Consider the following 20,392-nt stretch of genomic DNA (forward strand, 5'->3'; position numbering starts at 1 on the left):
GACGAAACATGACGAGACATGACACTAATGAACCTCTTCTGTCTCAATGTTGCATAGCTTCTGGAAACTGCTCCTTCCTGTCATCTCATTTCTTCAAATGCTAATGTTCTACTCTTAAAACACGGCAGAATGTTTGACTCTTTTCATCTTCTCAGAGCTCAAACTGTTACAGCAGACCGTTGCCCTTATCAAGGCTGGTTCTGCTAGTTTGCTTTCTAGTCTTCTATGTAGAGATAATATTCATTTTTGTAATTACACACAAAAAAAACTTTAACGTGATCTGATACTTATTGGGCCATTATTAAAACACAATTAAGACAATTGAACTTTATTGGAAGGATCTAAATGAAATTGAATTATAATTGTTTGGAATGGCTTGGGTTATTACAATCACTTGATTGGATCTATTTATTTATTTATTTTTTAATGTAAGTTGCTTCTCCTTGAGACCATCTTGGTTGTAAATTTGGGTTTCATAAAAACTGGACTGAATTGACACTTTGATTTCTTATTAAGATAATCTACCAAGAAGTTCTGCATAATTCATGCTTTTTCATTTATTAGTTTCATTATTACCACGACATTGAAACTATAAGTGAAAGTAGAGGTGTGGGGAAAAGAAATGATATTCTGTTTTTTGAAGTTTCTACATCCTTTTTAATTTGAACTTCACCTGGTTTTTTTTTTTTTTGCAGAATGAATATGTTATTCGAAATATATTTTTCAAGAAACAATCATCCTGACACATAAAGTTTAATCTTTATTATGAATATTGGCAAAAAAACGTTTTTTTTACCAGTCTGTGTACTTAAAATTTCCGATGAATATCAGAATTGAACGTCAGATAAATAAATCTTTGGCAGCTTTAATGACACCGAGCAGCTGTCTCTCGGAAACTTCCAGGCCCACATCCATGAACCCCTCCCTGTATTCAAAAATAGTCATGTACCACTGGGAACTCTGTCTCACTAGTCCTTTTGGCGAGCACCCTTTTCATGTGACACCTCAAGACCATTTCAAGTGGTTGTGTAAGAACTGCTGCAGCATATTCCCGCCAAGTTTAGATCTTGTTTAAATGGGTACTATATCAACAATTGATAGAGGCTGTTAAATACTGTTTTTCTTCAGCAAATTTTAATATGATTTGCATAATGTGGTACATAATTACATATATGCACAGATTTCTTGAGATATCCTGCATGTTTTGGCTTTCTACCATATTGATTATAACTTTGCTAGACACATCCTATGTGTTGGTCATAGCATTCTATTGGATTAGTTCCCTGCATTATTTGTTTTTACTGATAATTACATTTTTGTAGTTATAGGAAAAAAGTATCCAATTTAAAAAGTATGGAGTAGCGGAATAGCCTGAATCTGTTTTATCTAAGCCAGATTCCCATGCTGTAGGCTTCTATTCATTCTCTGCTGTGAAAGAACTGCTGTGACAGAACTTACTGCAGATACGAATACGAATAACTCAAATGGTTTCAGTGTTTAAACTTAGAAGAAGAGCATTTTCTAAGTCAGAAAGTTCCAAGGCATAGATGTTGGTTTTTAACCAGATTTTAATGTGAACAGAAGTCCCAACGCCTTGAATGGCAGTGAATGGGTTATAAGACAACCAAGAGTTGCTTCCTATAATGCAATAAAAATGAGTTTTTTCTTTTTATGCATAAAATACCCTTATATTTCCCACCGTATCTCAGATAATGAGCCACTTAAATGTGATTTTGTAATATTTTTCAACAATGCAAACCTTGCATTTGCATAAAGTCTAAATACTTTAATTTCCCTGTCTTTGTATATTTAGATCTTTTTAGGTTTCAACACACCTTACAAAAGAATTTGCGATTTTCTGTTTATTTCTGTGTTCTCGTAAAAATACGTGTGCACATCTTACAAATTAGCACAACATACTGTGACTATAGAGTAAATTTTAAATAAAATAAGTTATCTTACGAAAACAGCGCTAAATAAAAAAACAGGTAACGCAAGCTTTTAAAAGTAGGTCACTGTCTGTAAAGGAGGTGAGTGTGTCAACTCCACCGCTCCCTCCCTCCTTCCTCTCTGGTTCTTTCTAGACTCCGGGCTCCTGTCGACGACACTTCCGGTTTCCCTCGTCGAGCGCTCCAGAAAGTTCTTCACAGCGGCGCGGCTTATAAGTACACGCAGTCCTTCCCGGTCTGATTCACAGTACCTCGCGCGCTTTGGCAGAAACACACACAAAAAAAAGAAAAAGCATCTGGCTGGAAGACTCTCCTGTCAACCACAAAGAAAGACGATATTTAGCTTTGCGGCTTAGATAAAAAGGTAAGTATATTAAACAGCTGTTCGCTAGCCAAGGAGGCTTTTACTTTGAAATTATCCGAAATGCCTGCATGTGATAGCCTCCGCTAAAATAATCATAACGAATTTGGCTTTTTTTTTTTAAATAAAACTCTTTAAATGCATTATTATTTATGGATTTACAGGCATTTTTGAAACAGCGAAACACTTTTTTCCAAAGATTCATCGTGTTATGTATTTTATATTTCATTAAGATACATTTTAAAGTTGCTTGTTGAATTGTATTTATAATGTTTTGGTTTTTTTTAATTTAAGGACATGAATGTTATACTGATCGGGATCTTTTGCTTTTTCCGAGTTTAGGTGAGCAACGATGGTTCACGAAACCGCCTTTTACGATCTCTTGGGTGTCAGCCCAAAGGCTTCAGCGGACGAAATCAAGAAAGCCTACAGGAAGCTTGCCCTGAAATATCACCCCGACAAGAATCCGAATGAAGGAGAGAAGGTGAGAAAAAGGCATTTCTGTAAAAAACAAGTCAATGGGAGAAACGGGGGACTTGTTGCGGACGCTTGGTGGGTACTGTAGGAACGACGTGTCGTCAGTTCTTGTGCGGAGTCGGAGAACTTTCTGGAACATCAAGTCTGCAGCAGCAGGACTTTCGACTACATTTAAATGATAAAAACAACTTTCGGCTACAGTTAACATTAGAATGGAAACAAAAATGTAAGAAAATTTCTCAGACCAATACGAATATTTTAATTTGATTATTTATTAATTTAATCGAAAATTTCAATAACTTCTTAGTTATCCTGTTCTTGAAATTAAACGGCATTTTTTCAGTTTATTAATTTTTTGTATTTTTCCAACAGTTCAAGCTCATTTCTCAAGCATACGAGGTGCTGTCTGACCCAAAAAAGAGGGACCTGTATGACCACGGAGGTGAACAGGCTATCAAAGAGGGCGGCATGTCAGGAGGCTCATCTCCCATGGACATATTTAACATGTTCTTTGGAGGTGGAGGAAGAATGCAAAGAGAGAGGAAAGGTAGGAATGTTTTTTTTTTTTTTTTTTTTTTTTTTTTTTTAAAAGGTCTAAACTTTTATAAAGCGACTAAAAATCCTAATGGCTTTGCTTCTTTCCCTTTTTTTTCTGTCCATCTTGTAGGGAAGAATGTTGTTCACCAGCTTTCTGTATCGCTGGAAGAGATGTACAATGGGTCAACAAGGAAGCTTGGACTTCAGAAGAATGTTATTTGTGAGAAATGTGATGGTGAGTACTGAAGTGAACGTATAAAAATGTCCCCCCACTAAACTATTAATTTTTTTTACTTGATATTCCTGTACAAAATATGATGCATGTGTGAGTATAAAGTATTATCTGCCTGTCTTTGATTTCAGGTTACGGTGGCAAAAAGGGTGCCCTGGAAAAGTGTGCAAACTGCAAAGGAAGAGGAGTTCAAGTCAAGGTGCAACAGATTGGACCAGGCATGATTCAGCAGATCCAAAGCATGTGTCCAGACTGCCAGGGTCAGGGGGAGAAGTTTAACTCCAAGGATCGCTGCAAGAACTGCAACGGACACAAAGTAGAACGACAGAAGAAAATTCTGGAAGTTCATATTGACAAAGGTATGCCACCCCATCTGACACCGAATAGACATGTTTTCTGAAATAGGAAGAGGACAATGAAATCTAAAATGGAATTGTGCTCTTCAGGTATGAAAGACGGCCAGAAAATTACATTCCACGGTGAAGGTGACCAAGAACCTGGACTAGAGCCTGGAGATGTTATCATTGTTCTGGATCAGAAGGATCACCCAGTGTTCCAGAGACAAGACAATGACCTAGTAATGAGGATGAACCTGAAACTTGTAGAGGCCTTGTGTGGATTCAGGAAGACCATTCAGACGTTAGACAACAGAACGCTAATCATCAGCACACAGCCAGGTACTGCAGCTACACCAGCTTGTCAAATCTACATTTGAATTACATTTTTGGTTACATAGATCATGTGATGAAGATTTAAATTTTTATTTTCAACAGGAGAGGTCATCAAGCACAACGATTTTAAATGCATCCAGAATGAGGGAATGCCATTATACAGGGATCCCTATGAAAAGGGCCAACTTATCATTCAGTTCCAGGTAATACTAGTTAATAATTTTGCTTTACAGTGCTCAGTTGAGTTAATTCTGTAGCATTTAACATTTTTTGAATCATTTTTACTTTAGGTGGAGTTTCCAGATAAGCACTGGCTACCAGAGCACCTAATGTTCCAGCTGGAAAGGCTTCTCCCGCCTAGGGAAGATGTCATGATCACAGACGACATGGAGGAAGTGGACCTCTGCGACGTTGCTGTACAGTCGCACCAGAAACAGTACAGCAGAGAGGCGTATGAGGAAGATGAAGATGCTCCAAGAGGTGGAGTGCAGTGTCAGACGCAGTGATTGTAGTTAACACTACCTCTTTGTAATGCATGTACAGGTGTTTTAATTACAAAAAAGTTATTTTCTTTGCTTACTAATTTGTATATTAAAGTTCCTGTTTTCAATGCAAACCATGGCATTGAGCTTGGAGCAGCTGCCAATTTTGTCTTCTTGGGATCCTGAGTGTGCACATAAGAGTCCTGATGCCACAAAGACTGTTTCTGTTTAACACTTAGATTTGTTTTTCTTTGGTTTTGTTGGTCCAAATGTTGTGTTTTAAAATCTGAAATATGACTTTTTATGCTTTCTATGAAGGTTATGTCATAAGAGTTGTCAATAAAGTTTAAATGTTTAAGAATACTCCCATTTGCTCATGTGTTTTCCATTTATCTATTGATTTTGATAAGGATATTTGTATGGAATGCATGCACTGGCAAATCTGTTACGCAGACAGGGACAGGAGAAAAGCTTCCATTGTTTAGAACAGAATTTAAAGCTTTATCCATCTTTTTTCAATATTGCAATCAAGTAATGTCATCCACAAGAGGATCAATCACTTGATTTTGTTACTTGAATCTGATCAGAATCGGATTATGAAAAATATGCAAAACTATAAAGTCAAACTATATAAACTTGCTTCTTCCCACTTATTTTCTAACAAATCAAGCTATATAGTTGACTTTAGTTAATGATCATTATATGTAACCCTTGTGCTATCCTAGGCACTTTAACATTGGGAGTGAGGTCAGCTGGACCCCACTAGACGGTGTGCTGAACCCCTTTTTCTTCAATGATTTGTGATCTTCACTGGTTTCCATGGATTACATGAAATTGTCTCCACCTCTATCCACCTTTGTCATGGTAGGGAGAACACGTTAATGGTCATCTTGACCCCATAGGATAGCACAAGGGTTTCGCAAATGTGACCGCAAGTGTCTTTTTTTATTCATTTGTGCATTTCATCCTTCCTGTAATGAGTTGGATAAATCAGATTTTTTTTCTAATGTATTCACTACAATTAATGCTTGAAACTAAAATAAAATCATAGATGGGCCAAATGCTCTGGGCCTTCAGACACAAGGAACATACGAGTGGTAAATGTGTAAAGGAGACTGGACAAACAAAGTTGGTGTACAGGACTGGGACATTGATTCATGGGCCCTGGAGGGGGCCAACAGGCTAAGGGAGGGGCTGACCATAAGGCTAACTAGAACAGGTCTTTCAAAGTTTTACAAACAGCATCATCACCCTTAAACCTGCACTGAGATCTGTCTACAAAAAAAAAAAAAACAAATACAAGTGTAATGAGGATTTAAGACCAAATCCTAATTTACATCACAAAATCTTTGGGGGGGAAAAGTGCTATGTAGATTGAGCATTACTGTATAATAAAGATCAGCAAGACTGTCTTTAAGTTAAAGATTCCAGTTCATTCATTGCCCTTAGATTCCTGACAAACTTGAACAATTCAAAGTTCTAACTTGTGAACAAACATAACTTCTGATCAAAAATGCTTAATTACCATATGGAACACCCCTCCCCAATCTGTTCCATAGTCAGACTAAACAATTTACGTGTGCAATGTGACTTCACCTACACACAAATACTTATGCTGCACTTTATTCCATTTTCATACTTTGTACATAGAGTAGTTACCTTTTTCTTTTTTTAAACCACTCCAAGGCTGCTACAAGTTCATTGTACATGTACAATGACAATTTTTAACCGAATGGCAGATCCATTCGGAATTGGATTTCAGTTTGACTTTTGGCACCAGATGGCAGTGTTGTCCAACACCTCAATACCATCTCTGGAAATCCAGTGTTTTTCCTTTTTAAAGCCAATTGCCAGCTTTGAGAGCTCCTGAAGTTTGACAAGGGGAAGGCAACCAATACAAATCTACAGTATATGGAGCAAACTGATAATCCACAACTCCAGTTTTTTTACTATAAGCCACAAAATAAGTGTGGTATCATAAAGCAAAAGTTTAGTCTTAGACATTCAGTGAACCAGCCTTTTATTCATCATTCAAACAAACATGTTTAAGATCCGGCTTTCATCTGGTTGTGAGGTGGCAGAGGCTTTCCCATGTGGATTCCCACCGTCAGACCGAACTCCTTGGCTGCGTGCTTCTCCTGGACATCAGATTTCAATTGGAACCCCTTTTTGTCAAAGCAGTCCAGGGAAATGAATGACAGAGGCTGCTCCTCTAGAAGACCTTGCAGTCGTGCACGCCAGCCCTCCAACATGCAGCTACGAGCTTCAGGGGTTGCTGAGAATGGAGCCCAGAAGATTTGAGGGGCCAGAACCTGGAAGCCACAGTAGTGCAGGATTCCATTCTGTGGAGAAGAAACAAGTTACTTAATCTGTCTTAATCTCAAGGGCTCTCATTACATACGGTACCTGCAGCGGCCACAGCGTGACATTCATGTCTCCATTAATGCCAGTAGCACTGAACATTGATTCAAGTGACCCAGTGGTGAAGGACAGCATGGCTCTCTTTTCCTAAGACAGAAGGAATACTCAGCACCTAAAAATCTATTAAAACAAAAACTTTAGGTTGAAACAATTGCCTTGAAGATTCCCTGGCTGTAACGTTTCTCTTGTGTGAAGGCAAAGCCGTTTGTGAGCACACGGTCAATCCAGCCCTTCATGATGGCAGGAACACTGAACCAGTACATTGGAAACTGCATAGAGGGAAGGAGTAGGTCAGTGAAGTCCTGATGGCTTTTAGTGGAAAGTGCTACAAGTCAGGGTCTACCTGAAAGATGATGAAGTCGGCCTCAATGACCTTAGACTGCTCCTTAGTGATGTCATCCATTAGTCTCCCTTCCTCCCATGCCAGCTTACTTTCATCCAAGTAGCTAAAATTTTCAGCATCCTTAAGGTCACCTGTTTCAGTGACATGGTTAGTAAAGAGTTAAATTGTGACATCCAAGTAGATGGCCATACCTTTAATGTCCTCAGCAGTGGCAGTTGCTTTAAAATTCATAGCATACAGGTCAGAAACTTCCACAGAGCAGCCCAGAGTGGTCAAAACTTCCACAGCAGTAGTTTTTGCTGCAGAATTGAATGAACTAGAGCTCTGGTGGGCATACACGATCAGCACCTTCTTTGCTGCCAGGATTAAAGAAATGCTGAAATTAACACAAGGGATACAAGATAAAAACAAATACAACTAAAACTGCTCATTACCCATCTTAAAGCAGCCCGTCAACTGTGAAAAATGAACCAAAAAAAATAAGCTGGCTGATGACACAGAGCTGTCAGTACGCTGCTTTTCTACATTTGTCACTCAACCTACTCAGGTGCTGTCAATAAACAATTAAGGTGAAAAGTGGGTGAGTATTCTGCAGGAGCAAACAGGATGCAAACTGCAAGGAAACAAAGAGGATGAAAAAGCTGTTTAATTTGGGTAGGACTAAGCATTTTAATTATAAATATTGTTGGAAGGCAGCTCCATGTCAAGAAAAAAAAATAAAACATTGGTGTAGTACAAAAAATACACAATCCACTCTCATGTTCTCCACAACATCCATGAACCTTCTATTCGGTCTTCCTCCTGGCCTATTTTCCTATAGCTTCACCCTCATCATCCTTTTACCATTACTGTTCCTCCTCTGAACGTGTTCAAACCAGTTCTTTCTGTCTTTATTTCCAAAACATCTAACATGATCGGTTCCTTTGATGTCTTCATTCTTGATCTTATCCATCCTTGTCACTCCCAAAAAGAACCTCAACATCTTCAGCTCTGCGACCTCCAGCTCGGCCTCCTGCTTACATTCTTCCACCTTTCCTTTCATTCTTGACGACACTCTTTTGTCATACATCTTAACCTGAAACTGTCCTCCGCCCGTTCTAACCTGCTTACACACGGCTATTTACCTCTTTCCTACAGTCTCTGTTGTTCTGGAATGTTGACCCTAAATCCTTCACCTTTTTCATATCTGCTCCCTGTAACCTCACTGTTCCACTAGACTCCCTCTCATTTATGCTCAGATATTCTGTCTTGCTGTGGCTGACCTTTATTCCTCTCCTTTCCAGAACAAACTTCCACCTCTCCCTACAGACCACAGTGTCATCTGCAAACATCATGATCAACATCCCAGTTAGAGGTGGTCAGTTGGAATTGGAATATTTTTTTTAATGTTAGAAATACTGGAGACTTCAGGATGAAAACCAGATGGGATTAAACCAACGCAGTACAATTCTTAAAAGTATAACAACATGGCTTGAAAAAAAGATGTATTTTTCATTCAGGGAAATTTTTCAAACAAATGTCATATTAATATGTATACTTCATCTCTGAAGCATAAATATAATCATCTGATAGCATTATAGGACAAACTTAGAGATGGAGCGATTCTCCATCTCTAAGTTTGTCCCATACTGCTATCAGATGATTTCATTTGACGTGAACATTTTCTCATTGTAGTGGCATCCTTTTGTCTCTCTCTTTTTTTTAAAAAGAAATTTACATTAAGACAGGCTTGTTTGAGCTGTCTCGTTGTAAAAAATAATTTCAGCAGTAAAGTCTGAAAAATCATAAGACATAAAATTACAAATAATAATCAAATATTGCTTTTTATGACAGAATAATATAGGAATCATGAATCCAATTTAAAGGCTCTGAATTAGGTTCTAGGAGAAGCCTGGCATTGTTTCTTTATTTTTATTTTTTTTTCAGATTTCCCTTTTTCTCTCTGCAACATCCTTGTAAGGACATTGCCTTTAAATCTCTTGTATTTTTGTCAGCATTCTTGTCTTTTCCAGTTGCACCACAAAAAGTGCAGCGGTTTCAGTTTATATCTCATTCTTGATTCTTTTCCAGAGTTTTTTTCGTTTACTTTCTTTTACTTTTGAAATAAACATGAAATGTTATTGTCAAGAAAAGGGAAGACAGAAGAAAGAAGACGTCTTGCTTTTATAACTACAAGTTCCACAATGCAAAGCAAACGATTACGTCACCATCTCCGGCACCGGTCTTCTTCTCACTGCTCGTATGTCCGAGTCCGCTCCCTGCAGCTATTTTCACTGCGGGGTTTGGCAGAGCGGCCTTCCAACGCCGGAACGATCGTTTTAGATGGCGAAAACCTACGATTATCTCTTTAAATTGCTGCTGATCGGAGACAGCGGAGTCGGAAAGACATGTCTGCTGTTCAGATTCAGCGAGGACTCCTTCAACACCACCTTCATATCTACAATAGGTGAGTTAGAATTATCCTGCAGGGGGAAAAAAAACATGCATAGGGGTTTATATGGATGCTTTAGTGAACTAACAATGTGACCTTTATCCACGAGTATTTTATTATATATATATATATATATATATTTTAATGTTATTATTATTATTATTAATATTTGCATGATGGTAAACCGTTTCATGGGTGGATCCTCTATAAAAAAATTGACAGACAAATGACAGAATTATAAAAGAGTTCATAATGTTTTATTATTAGTTCTTAGGCTGTAGTCGAATATATGTCAACATATTTGTAATATTGCTTTCATTTGTTCATTAAATCCCAGGAATAGACTTCAAAATCAGAACAATAGAGCTGGACGGAAAGAGAGTGAAACTCCAGATTTGGTGAGTGGACTTCTGTGAGGTTTCCCCTTTTGTTATAGAGAAGTGAAAATGTGATGAAGCAGCTCTTTGAATAAAGAAAGAATAAAAAAAAACCCAGATGACACATTTTTTTGATCGATGTAATCAGGGACACTGCAGGGCAGGAGAGGTTTCGCACCATCACCACTGCTTACTACAGAGGAGCTATGGTGAGCCTATTCTTTCATGTTTGTCTCCTTCACGTGTCACTGATAAATCCCATAACTGTCATTTATTTTCCTTCGCAGGGAATTATGCTGGTTTATGACATCTGCAATGAGAAGTCTTTTGACAACATAAAAAACTGGATTAGAAATATTGAGGAGGTGACTATAAAATCTTTTCATGTTTTACTTAATTAGAACCCCTATTTTACCCCATAAAAACATTAATTTTCCGTATGTTGTGTTTTTCCCAGCATGCCTCATCTGATGTGGAAAAGATGATCCTTGGTAACAAATGTGACATGACGGACAGGAGACAGGTGTCCAAAGACAGAGGGGAAAAAGTAAGTCCCTGCAGCCTGATATCATTAATAGCGTCTCCAAAGCAAAGTTGAGTGCTTCTCTCAACACTCATGTGACACATTTTGTTTTGAATTCTCTAGCTGGCTATTGATTATAGAGTCAAATTTTTGGAGACAAGTGCAAAGTCGAGCCTAAATGTGGAAGAGGTAAACCAAAGGTTTTGTACTTTGAAAACACTGCATTAAAACTCCTATGAGGTTTTTTTTTTTTTATTCTTTTTTTCTGCTCTGTTACCCAAGGCTTTCTATACCATGGCAAGAGACATTTTACATAACTTAAACTCAAAGGCAGTAAGTAGTCAGCAATATATGTGTATATTTACAAATAATGGATTTAATGGATTTTATTTTTTACAAGAAAATTTGTATCTTGTTTTTTTATAGGGTGACGGCAATGGCGGAGGGTCAGGAAAACCCGTCAAGATCACAGATAAAAAGTCAAAGAGGATCAAATTCTTCAAATGTTCGGTCCTCTAGGCTCTTCAGAGTTGAAGTTTGCGTTTCCCGCCTGAACTTGGGCGTTTTGGACAGCCGCACTGCTCTTACCCAAACACAAGCCTCTACTGCCATTTGAGGTCATGCGTGGTTGAGCTGCCACCTCGATTTAACTAGAAGAGGATTGATGGGAAATGAGGCCTGATGATGAATAACTCCTCATGCAAAAAGACTTGATCATCAGCAGTGGTTTGTAGCTTGCCCTGCAGTGCCTGCTCCCAGTGGACTATAGTCCTGGTGGCATTTTAAAAACATCAGCTGTATATTAAAAAAACAAAGAAGTTGCACAATTTAGTCTTACAAATGAAGGAAATATTATTCTTTCATATACTGTAGCATTGTTTTATACATACTATCTACTCTAACATTTCCTATAAAAATGCTGTGAGATCAACATAGTTCAGCACTGATTGTATTTATGTGTGTGAATTCTTGTATACTATGAAGCTTATGGCCTTTAGTTGCACTCATCTTTTCTGCCTCAAAGAATTTAAATATTGCGATGGAGAACATATGAATAAACGCAGCCTGTTTTCTCATGCTTTATTCATCCTTTTGCAGTAAAATCTGTATTTACACATGCCCCTGTTTTAAAAATGAAAATGAACAAAGTGCGTACTGTAACATATTTGCATGTGAGATTAAAGGTGGGGGGAGTTCGGACAGGGGTTACGATGAAGCACAGTTCCTGAAGAGTGACAGATTCCAGTATTAGAACATCTCTTATCATATACAGAATGATGAAGTTTTTTTGCTGTTAACAATGTTTATACATGTTTTTGTTTTGATTTTGTTCAAAACTGTTCAGACATCCGCAATGGGAAAGCAGCTGCTGGAAAAAAAGCTGTGTTGTGATTGTTTTGTGCAAGTCCCTGTATGTTACACTGATGATGAAAAGTAGCACAAGTAAAAGAAGGTGGATCACTATGAGCGTGTTGACTTGAACTATTGTAGATTGAAAATGTCGTTGACCTGCTAAAAGAACATTGTGCTTCAGGAAAATCCAACTTTATCTTGACGACTGGCTTGAAGTTTCACTTCCTGCTTTTGTTGGTTTCTCTCACTTCTCTTCACATATTTCTTCTTCTGTCTTCCTGCTTTCGTTTTTGCACCATCACCCCCTCCTCCAGCAGGCAACCCCTTGCTGGCAATGTCGTGCTCACTGCTAGAAGGTCTTGGCCCCTTGGGGACCACCAAGGGTTTTGCCTTCCTGTCGCTAGCGTTGCAACTCTGCGACCTGTGAGACCGTAAATACGTTTCGTCAGCTACGGTCAGATAGTCTGTGCCGTCTGAGAGGTTCCTTTTGGCCTTTGTTCTTTTCGGATCTTCCTCTGGTTCTTGTAGAGTTTTGTCCACCTGATGGAGATTCTTTGGCTCCGCTGGTGCTTGAAACTGTTGAGTCAGAGTTCTGACTGTAGATGCTCTGGTCCCTTGACCCGTATCCTCATCAGGGTTGTAGATGATGCTGCTCATTGTCCTCTTTTTCATGGTTGGAGATATCTGACTTTGGCCTTCTGTTGGAAGATATCGTAAAGATTTTGCCCGTCTTGGAGAGGAGGAAGTTTCTTCTGGAAGTGTGGTCATCTCTGTTACCTCTGCAGCTTCCCCTGGTTCGTCAGGAGGATTGACCGTGATGGTGCTCATAGCCCGTCTTTTTGTCAGAGGAGATGGGGATTGATCATCAGCTGGGTAAAGCTTCAGTGATTTTGCCCTTTTTGCAGGGGATAAAGGTTTTAGTCTGTTTTTGTCTGTTATTCTGTCTAACATCATTGTGCTGCCTTGCTTTATGTTGGTTAAGGTTTCTTGACTTGATGCCCCAGAGGTGGGTTTTTGTTCACATGGCGAAATGAGGATGTCCACACATGAACCAGCTCTTGATCTGTCCAGCCCACCAACCCCCAACGTCTGACCACTCTCGTTGGTATTGAGAGCACAGGTACTGGAGGTTTGGCGTAGACTCCGCTGTCTCTCTAGGCCACTCTTCTCGTCTGTGTCTTTCTGCTTGGACGCAAATTCCTCCATGTCCATGTGAAAGCGGTAAAGACTGTAACCATCAGCGCTGTTGATGCTTCCTTGGCGGAGGAGAGAGGAGGGATCACACACAGACGAGTTTCGAGAAAAAGTTCTGGTCAGCTCCAGCTTGTCCAACCCTGCCAGCTTTTCTAGGGCAGTGGCCATGCGCCCGTGGATGTCCTCCAGCTGGGCCAGACGCAGGTCCACTGTCTGCAGGGAGGCCTTCATGGTGTTCTCCCTTTCATTTACCTCCTCCAGACGCATTGACATGTTCTCAACTCTGATTTAAAAAAAAAAAAGTCAAAATCTTTTAAAACTTTTAAAACTTAAAATGAAATACATCATTGAGGCAAGGATTTACCTCTCTGATGTAACCTTGATGCGTTCATCACTCGAAGACTGCTTCTCATCGTCTCTTTCCCGGAAATACTCTTCCACACACTGTTCTTCAAACTCATACAGACTCTTAAGCTCTTCTGGATTCAGCCTGAGCTCTGAAAGAACCATGACCAGATCTTAGTCTGACTGGTCACATTTAAACTCAAATCACAAGGTTAATAAATTTGTGATTTAGAAGAGGACACTGACTTAAGCCTCTGTCCTTTTCATCCAGCTCTCCCTCCTGTTTTTTCTTCACGCAGCGTCGGAACAGCCTGCTGAAGAGGATGTACAGGTGGCTTAAGATGATGAGAGGTGGAGGCAGAATTGGACGGTCATGGAAAGTCATGATCAACTGATATCGTTGAAACTTCCACACTTGGTTGGAAATGGACTTGACCTCAAAGAACGTGTTGCTATAGAAAGAGAATCACACAAACTTATAATGACAAACGGAAATTGTAAATGCTTTCCAAAAATTAAAACAAAACAAAACAGAAAAAAAGGTGGAGGTTTGGATATTTATTTACTTAAAAACTGCAATGAGGAGGTTAACCAGAAGAATGTTGGCCACAAGAAGGTAGCAGGCCATGATAGCAGGTGTGAGCCAGGCGCCAGGAATGCACGGAGGAAGTTTCTTCCCATCTTCGTCGTATAACTGGTCTCCACATGGAGCTGCAAGGACAGGAGGCTACACAGTAGGCATAGATTTCTCACCCAAAATTCAAAGAAAAAAGATAAAAAGCAATTTTCGACTTACGGTTGATCTCCATTGCATAGACTGGTAAAAAGTCCAGAAAAGCACAGGTTTCACAAAAAACAATGAGTATCAGCATCAATTAAGTTATATTTTCTACAGTTATGGTTGTATTTTCAATTACATTTCTGTCAAGGTGAAGATGAGACCCATAAAAAATAATTGTTGTGATTTTTTGGGGGAGGAACTCAAATTTGACCTTTGTAAGACAAAATTGGTTAATAAAATAAAATCAAAGCTTTCTCATTTGAAAAATTAGAAAAAAATAATTCTGCATCAGAAATTTATTGCTGCTAAAGCCAATAAATATTAAAAGAGAATAAAACGATAATAAAAAAAACTGTTTGGTTTTTACCTAATATTATTTTAATTTCTGTGTGAGTTTTTGTTTTTCATTATAAAGCTCTTTGAGGTTCACATTATATTGCGGCTCTTTTTATAAATAAAGTTTGATTTGATCTAAAACTATTACATATTTAGAGGTAATGGTTTGGGACTGGGTACTTATTTAAACCTTGAAGCAATTTACTGTAAGGGATTTGTCAGTTTAGATACAATCTGAATATTCTTTCTCTGCCCAATTATCTCAATTATATTTTTCCCCTTCACCTTGACAGAAGTAGCATATAGCAATAGAAAAACTGAAGGCAGATGATCATGACTCAAGAGACATGCAATGTCTGCTCTGCTCCTGCTCAGTGCAAAATCACAAACATTAGAAATGTTTCAGATTGTACCAGCAGAGAAAGACAGAATATTGAGGGTTTTATTTTGATCATGTAATAATGAAGGATGGAATTGAGGATTTTGCATTGAAGACGCACTGATCATCTGCCCAGAATCAGGAAACAAAATCTTACTATGAATTCTAGTCTTACGGTCTATCGAGTCTGCAAAAACCTCTCCATAGATCATCCAGTAGGGCATGTAGAAGATGTTTCTAGCCAGGCGCCAGGTTGGCTCCTCATCTGGGTGGAGGATGGCTTGCCGAGCCACTCCAAAACTCATAAGCACCACCAGCATGATGACCACGAAGTACATCATGTCAATCATCTGAGAGAAACACGAGATTACGTTGGTCTGACAGTAAATACTTTTAGAGTGTTTAGGAGAACGCTCTGAAGATTCAACCAGTCCTACCATCTTCCCTATCATCATCACGTATGGTCCCAGATACTTGTTGACTCCAAAGATGTCCAGAACTCGAATATACCAGAAGATAATATCAATACAGTAGATGACTCTGCCATATCCCAAGTATGGTTCATTCTGCAGGCGAAGCATCATCCCAAAAAGGAAAGTACAAATGGCAACCAGGTCTGTGATGTTCCAGTAGTCCTCCAGCCACACACTTATCTTCTGTTTGAGCTTTCCTGGCTCTGACATCAGAATCTGGACACCAGAAGGGACACTTAAAACTCTCGAGCATTGTGCCAAGCATATGACTCTGTGTGAGGTGAGGCCATGTTTGGAGGCTTTCACCTGTCTGACTTTTTCCGTTCCAAGAGTAAGTATGTACGATATGACAGTCCACTCTTGTATTGATGGCCATCGCTCCATTTTCACCAGGATGATGTAGTTATACAACATCAGATATCCCAAATAGGAAATCTGTATGAAGAACAAGAACGGTAAATATGAATCCATGTCCTATTGTAAAAAAGCAGATTTTTCTTTCATACAAAGAGTAAACCTACAGTGTTGAACCAGAATTTGGTGAAGGGTGCATCGTAAAACTCAAAGATTCTTTTTCCAATGGGGACTTTTCGAATTTTAGTGCTCCCCTCTTCCTCATCACCCTTTCGTGAAGTAGCATCTGTGTTTGGATCCTGCAAAAATCGGAAAGGTTGACAGCTTGTCAGATGCAACTAAGATCACATCGTTTGAAAAGAAATGAAATGACAAAGGGGTGAACCATCACCTTGCTGGATTTCGTGTCTTCATCTTTGTCTTTTCCTTCAGATTTGCCTCCAGGTGTTTGATAGGAAGCATCATCTCCGATCCGGAAATCCAACAGAAGAATCATGGGAGGAAAGATGATTCCCAAAATGACCTGTGTGATGTCATTTCACAGATTTGATAATAAACATTAATACGTTCTTGGAGTATATTCTTTTCACAATCTTTCATTTTGACCTTTAGGCCGGGGCTTTTTCCAATCCTCAAACAGCCCATCCACATGTCAGTGAGCAACATCTGGCTGCAGGTGTGAGCGATGAAGTCTCGTTGCTTTGCAGCCACTGCCAGCTTCAGACAGGTGGAGTTGCTCCAGTTCACGAGCTCATATGTTAGGAGTTTCATCGCCACCTGCTCATCGTGCTTGTAGGACTGGTCCAACAGCTCGTATGCCAGCTGGCCAAATTCTCTGCAAAAGGTGCATCACAAAATATGAAATGAAAGGAAATATGAGACAGTAAAAATAATTTGTATATGACCTCTATTTTATTTTTCTCCAGCACTGACTTTGAGTTGTTTTCCAGGTCTTGGGAAATGTCGTCCACCAGCTCACTCTCAGAGCACTCGTGAGCCATGCCTTTATACAGTTTACAAGCCACCAGGGCCTTTGCCATGGCCTCTTCCCCACGCTGCCAGAGGAACAGCGCCATCTTTTGGCGCTTCAACAGCACCGCCCACAACATGAGCTCATGGAAGGGGTACTTGAACCGACACACCTCTGGATCGTCGACATCGATTTCTACCTCTTCCTCCTTCTTCTTTTTTGCCTTTTTCTTCCCTTTTGTCCTTGGCTCATCGTCCTGGCAAAAAATAAAATCAAAATGAGTCATTTTCTTTTTCACATTGTGTAGATACAGTTTTTTCAAAGTATTTTGCAGTGAAAACAAACCCCCACCTCCATTCCTAGGAGTTTTAAAGCTTTGGGCTGCAAGAAAGGAGGAGAACAAGAATTTATGACAAAAAATACTACATGTGACAACCAAAAGATTTGTATTTGTTATTTTTCTGTCATCTGTACAGACCCTTTTCAGTCCATATAGAGTGTTGTACAGGTTTCGGAAGGCCTTCCTTGTGTAATTGCTTCGATAAGCTCCGCCCATGAGGTATTCCAACACAAGACCAATGTCTATCAAAGTGATCTGGTAATCTGGAGGAAGGTTACCCTGCAAAATCATCAATCATCAAATATAAGGGAGGGTGAATGTGATTTAAAACTAAAGTGTTCTGAAATGTGGAAATGATGGATTTACCTTTTTGACATCCCGAACCACAACATGCAGTGTGTTTGCAGGACCGAGTTTCTGGGGGAAATGATGAAACAGGATGGTTTCATGTAATCTCTCTGATGTTTTGCTTTAATTTTTTTCTTAATTTAAAATAAAGTTTTCTCATTTACAGTGTTATACAGCTCCTCCAGCCGAGGAATCGTGAGGAAGTGATGAATGTTGACTCCATTTTCCAGCAGCAATTTGACAAAGTCCACTCGGTCCAGCACTAGAGCATCCATCATAGCCTGCTCCAGTGAATTCACCTGTAAGCAGGAACGTATAAACTGACATTATATCACATGATTCACTTGCTGGAGTTGAACCACATTTGAAAGCACACTCTCACCCAGCGTATCAGCTCTAGCTTCCTTGGATCTGTCTCCTCTGGAGGTTCAGGTTTTGCCTTTCCTTTCCCTTTCCCCTTCTTAGGGCGGGCCTTGCTGCGGGGGGCGCTGGCAGGACTCTTTGGTTTCTCCTGAGCTGCAGCTCCAGAGGTGGTGGTGTTCGCCATGGCTCCGGCAGGCTGATCGAGCAGAATCAAACAGGACAAAAACAGCGCTCTCTTCTTTAGTGAAAACTGACATTTGTGTTTTTCTTTGTAAATTCAAATCCTAACTTTGAAAAAAATGGTCTTGTTGATTTCTGAACATTTTTCTTTGTGGAGAAACCAACTTTTAAATGAGATTCTTTTGATACTTTGAAGCATTTTGCAAAAACAATTACTTGACATTTTTTAAACAGTAAAATAAAATTTATTTGACCCTTTTGTAAGAACTTTTTCACACTAGATAATTCAACCAGTGTTTGTCCAGTAGCCCTATCCAAACATGATCACATGGTCAGAAATAAGCATAATTTAGTAACAAGGAAATCTGTTTTTCCTGAACATTAATTTTTTTCTGTATTAAACAACACTTATTTTGAACTGCAGAGCAAGGAGCCTAATTTGCTGCATGAAGTGATCACAACCGAATAACTTACAGGTAAATTGTGTCCATAAACAAAGATGTGATTGCGAGCAATGTCCACTCTGTTCCAGGCCAGAGCCAAGCTTAGTTGGTCTGCAGCTGAAGCATTTGTTCCTGAGAAAACAAAACAGGTTTATGCAGTGGGCAGAATTAACTGAGAACTTCTTTTTAAATTTGCATTAATGTCATGTTGCTGTTTTGAAAGAATTTTATGAGAAAAGTAATTAAGGATAAATGTAAAAAAATATATATGTCATGGACCCATGGCTAATATGGATTTCAGCTTCTGCTAAGGTTGAAGTTGAAATCTGAAAAAAATAAAATAAAAAAAAGACTATTCCGGTGAGGATTCTGAAAAGATCTATGGTCTCAGCTATGTTTGATCCAGGAGCCTTTTTTATGCCTAGTTTTTATATAAAATGATAACCCCTACCAATATTGATTCTAGATATCATCTTAAGTTTAAATTTACTTGATATACACATATATTTGTGTTAATATTTTATCAAAGTTGTCAGTCCTACAAGCAACAGGTAACTTCTTTTCCAGACAGATTTTAATTTTAACCCCAAAGAAACACATTTAACCACTTTGTTATAACAGCATTTTATTTTGAAGTGTCTTTTTTAATTTTTTTGTATTTTGAGTCTTTAGCGTTCCACAGCATTCTTTTTTCACTGGTTACAGTGTGTGTAAGAGAAGGTATAACTGGTAATAAACTGAAGTGAATAAAATCCTCGCTTTGCTACAATGACCTCTGCTCTGATCTCTACTACTCCTGTAGAGGTCATTATCTCTGGATACCTGTGGGTAATTTAGAGCAAACACAGAATCTGCTTCTAAATTTTCTTAAGAAAAGCAAAAGTGATGTTGTCTTTGGTCAACAACCATGACGTTTGGCCAAAATCAGTGTAAAAAATAGAGAACCAACAAAAAAAAGTATGAGATATTCTTTACACACAATTCCTGATTCCTGTCAAGTACTATAGAAATGTTCATCTGAATTGACTACTGATTGATTCAAAATACACTTGTGTGAGTATGTACTTTAGGCTAAAACAAGTTCTACATTTTCAAAACTGATCAACAGAATTATTTTTTTTTAAAAAACCTGGAGTGATAGGGCATAGGTTGTGAGGCTGTGTAGTGGTTAGCACTCATGTCTCACAGCAAACATGTCCTGGTTCAAATCCAAGCTGGGACCTTTATGTGTCGACTTGTGCATTCTTCATGGGTTTATTGTTATCTCTAAATTGTCCCTTAAGTGTGAGTGTGTCACTCTGAAACAGACGCATAACCTGTTCAGGGTGTATGGCTTCTCCCAAAAGTAGCTGGGTTGGCACCAGCAGCCCCATGACCCCAAAAGGAATTCAGCAGGTTTTAAAGATGGATGATTAAAAATACCTTTTAACAGAGCAGTAAGTATGGCCATTTCAATGTCCTGTTGCCCTTCAGAGCCCATTCGAAACACTGTGATCTAGATGCAAGTAGAAAGAATTGACAACACAAGTTAGTGTTGCATTTTTCAACAGAGTTTATGAACGATTGAAAGCATGGGTGGATGGATAAAAATGAAATAAAAAAAAAAGGCTTTGTGGTAGCATGCCCTCGACATCGGCTGGTTTTAGCAGCACCTCTGACTTCATCCATGCGTGACGCCATGAGCACAAATGGTCCTTTTTGTATTGTCCTCAGTGACAGCATTGCCTTG

General features: G+C 39.0%; 4 protein-coding genes across 4 annotated transcripts; 2 read left to right on the forward strand and 2 right to left on the reverse strand.

The window, feature by feature from the left end:
• The first annotated feature begins 2,113 nt into the window (after window positions 1–2,113).
• LOC101166714 (dnaJ homolog subfamily A member 4) lies at window positions 2,114–5,072 on the forward strand. Its single transcript, XM_004069634.4, has 8 exons — window positions 2,114–2,313; window positions 2,653–2,794; window positions 3,160–3,334; window positions 3,455–3,559; window positions 3,688–3,915; window positions 4,003–4,233; window positions 4,330–4,430; window positions 4,518–5,072. The coding sequence occupies exons 2-8, from the start codon at window positions 2,663–2,665 to the stop codon at window positions 4,731–4,733; spliced, it is 1,188 nt and encodes a 395-aa protein (XP_004069682.1). The 5' UTR covers window positions 2,114–2,313; window positions 2,653–2,662; the 3' UTR covers window positions 4,734–5,072.
• Window positions 5,073–6,733: 1,661 nt separating this feature from the next.
• Window positions 6,734–7,942, reverse strand: nqo1 (NAD(P)H dehydrogenase, quinone 1). The gene is given in 6 exon segments (NM_001104834.1): window positions 6,734–7,051; window positions 7,116–7,217; window positions 7,286–7,399; window positions 7,474–7,604; window positions 7,665–7,829; window positions 7,908–7,942. Coding segments are annotated over 6 exon segments (813 nt in total). The 5' UTR covers window positions 7,912–7,942; the 3' UTR covers window positions 6,734–6,754.
• Window positions 7,943–9,660: 1,718 nt separating this feature from the next.
• On the forward strand, window positions 9,661–11,619 carry rab8b (RAB8B, member RAS oncogene family). Its single transcript, XM_023955795.1, has 8 exons — window positions 9,661–9,919; window positions 10,242–10,302; window positions 10,430–10,490; window positions 10,569–10,646; window positions 10,739–10,828; window positions 10,928–10,993; window positions 11,087–11,137; window positions 11,231–11,619. The coding sequence occupies exons 1-8, from the start codon at window positions 9,796–9,798 to the stop codon at window positions 11,321–11,323; spliced, it is 624 nt and encodes a 207-aa protein (XP_023811563.1). The 5' UTR covers window positions 9,661–9,795; the 3' UTR covers window positions 11,324–11,619.
• A 251-nt stretch (window positions 11,620–11,870) lies between these two features.
• Window positions 11,871–20,195, reverse strand: LOC101175235 (transient receptor potential cation channel subfamily M member 1). The gene is made up of 19 exons (XM_023955792.1): window positions 20,086–20,195; window positions 18,695–18,795; window positions 18,060–18,236; window positions 17,842–17,976; window positions 17,696–17,746; window positions 17,468–17,608; window positions 17,341–17,370; window positions 16,953–17,245; window positions 16,626–16,854; window positions 16,411–16,542; window positions 16,187–16,318; window positions 15,972–16,100; window positions 15,630–15,881; window positions 15,368–15,542; window positions 14,493–14,513; window positions 14,263–14,407; window positions 13,943–14,148; window positions 13,716–13,848; window positions 11,871–13,634 (listed from the first exon to the last, which is right to left on the reverse strand). The coding sequence occupies exons 1-19, from the start codon at window positions 20,141–20,143 to the stop codon at window positions 12,335–12,337; spliced, it is 3,840 nt and encodes a 1,279-aa protein (XP_023811560.1). The 5' UTR covers window positions 20,144–20,195; the 3' UTR covers window positions 11,871–12,334.
• Window positions 20,196–20,392: the final 197 nt, after the last annotated feature.

Source organism: Oryzias latipes, chromosome 6 (assembly GCF_002234675.1).
Source record: "Oryzias latipes chromosome 6, ASM223467v1".
In the NCBI taxonomy this organism is placed as follows: domain Eukaryota; kingdom Metazoa; phylum Chordata; class Actinopteri; order Beloniformes; family Adrianichthyidae; genus Oryzias; species Oryzias latipes.

Bases quoted from the DNA above. Each gene is read 5' to 3' on its own strand.
- rab8b (XM_023955795.1), top strand. From the start codon at position 9,796: ATGGCGAAAACCTACGATTATCTCTTTAAATTGCTGCTGATCGGAGAC. The intron at 9,920-10,241 runs GTGAGTTAGAAT...ATTAAATCCCAG, and splicing joins CACCTTCATATCTACAATAG to GAATAGACTTCAAAATCAGA. The intron at 10,647-10,738 runs GTGACTATAAAA...TGTTTTTCCCAG, and splicing joins GGATTAGAAATATTGAGGAG to CATGCCTCATCTGATGTGGA.
- LOC101175235 (XM_023955792.1), bottom strand. From the start codon at position 20,143: ATGGGCTCTGAAGGGCAACAGGACATTGAAATGGCCATACTTACTGCT. The intron at 16,319-16,410 runs GTGATGGTTCAC...CGATTTTTGCAG, and splicing joins AAGACACGAAATCCAGCAAG to GATCCAAACACAGATGCTAC. The intron at 14,149-14,262 runs GTAAATAAATAT...CTCTTTCTATAG, and splicing joins CTCCTCATTGCAGTTTTTAA to CAACACGTTCTTTGAGGTCA.
- LOC101166714 (XM_004069634.4), top strand. From the start codon at position 2,663: ATGGTTCACGAAACCGCCTTTTACGATCTCTTGGGTGTCAGCCCAAAG. The intron at 3,916-4,002 runs GTATGCCACCCC...TGTGCTCTTCAG, and splicing joins GGAAGTTCATATTGACAAAG to GTATGAAAGACGGCCAGAAA. The intron at 4,234-4,329 runs GTACTGCAGCTA...TATTTTCAACAG, and splicing joins AATCATCAGCACACAGCCAG to GAGAGGTCATCAAGCACAAC.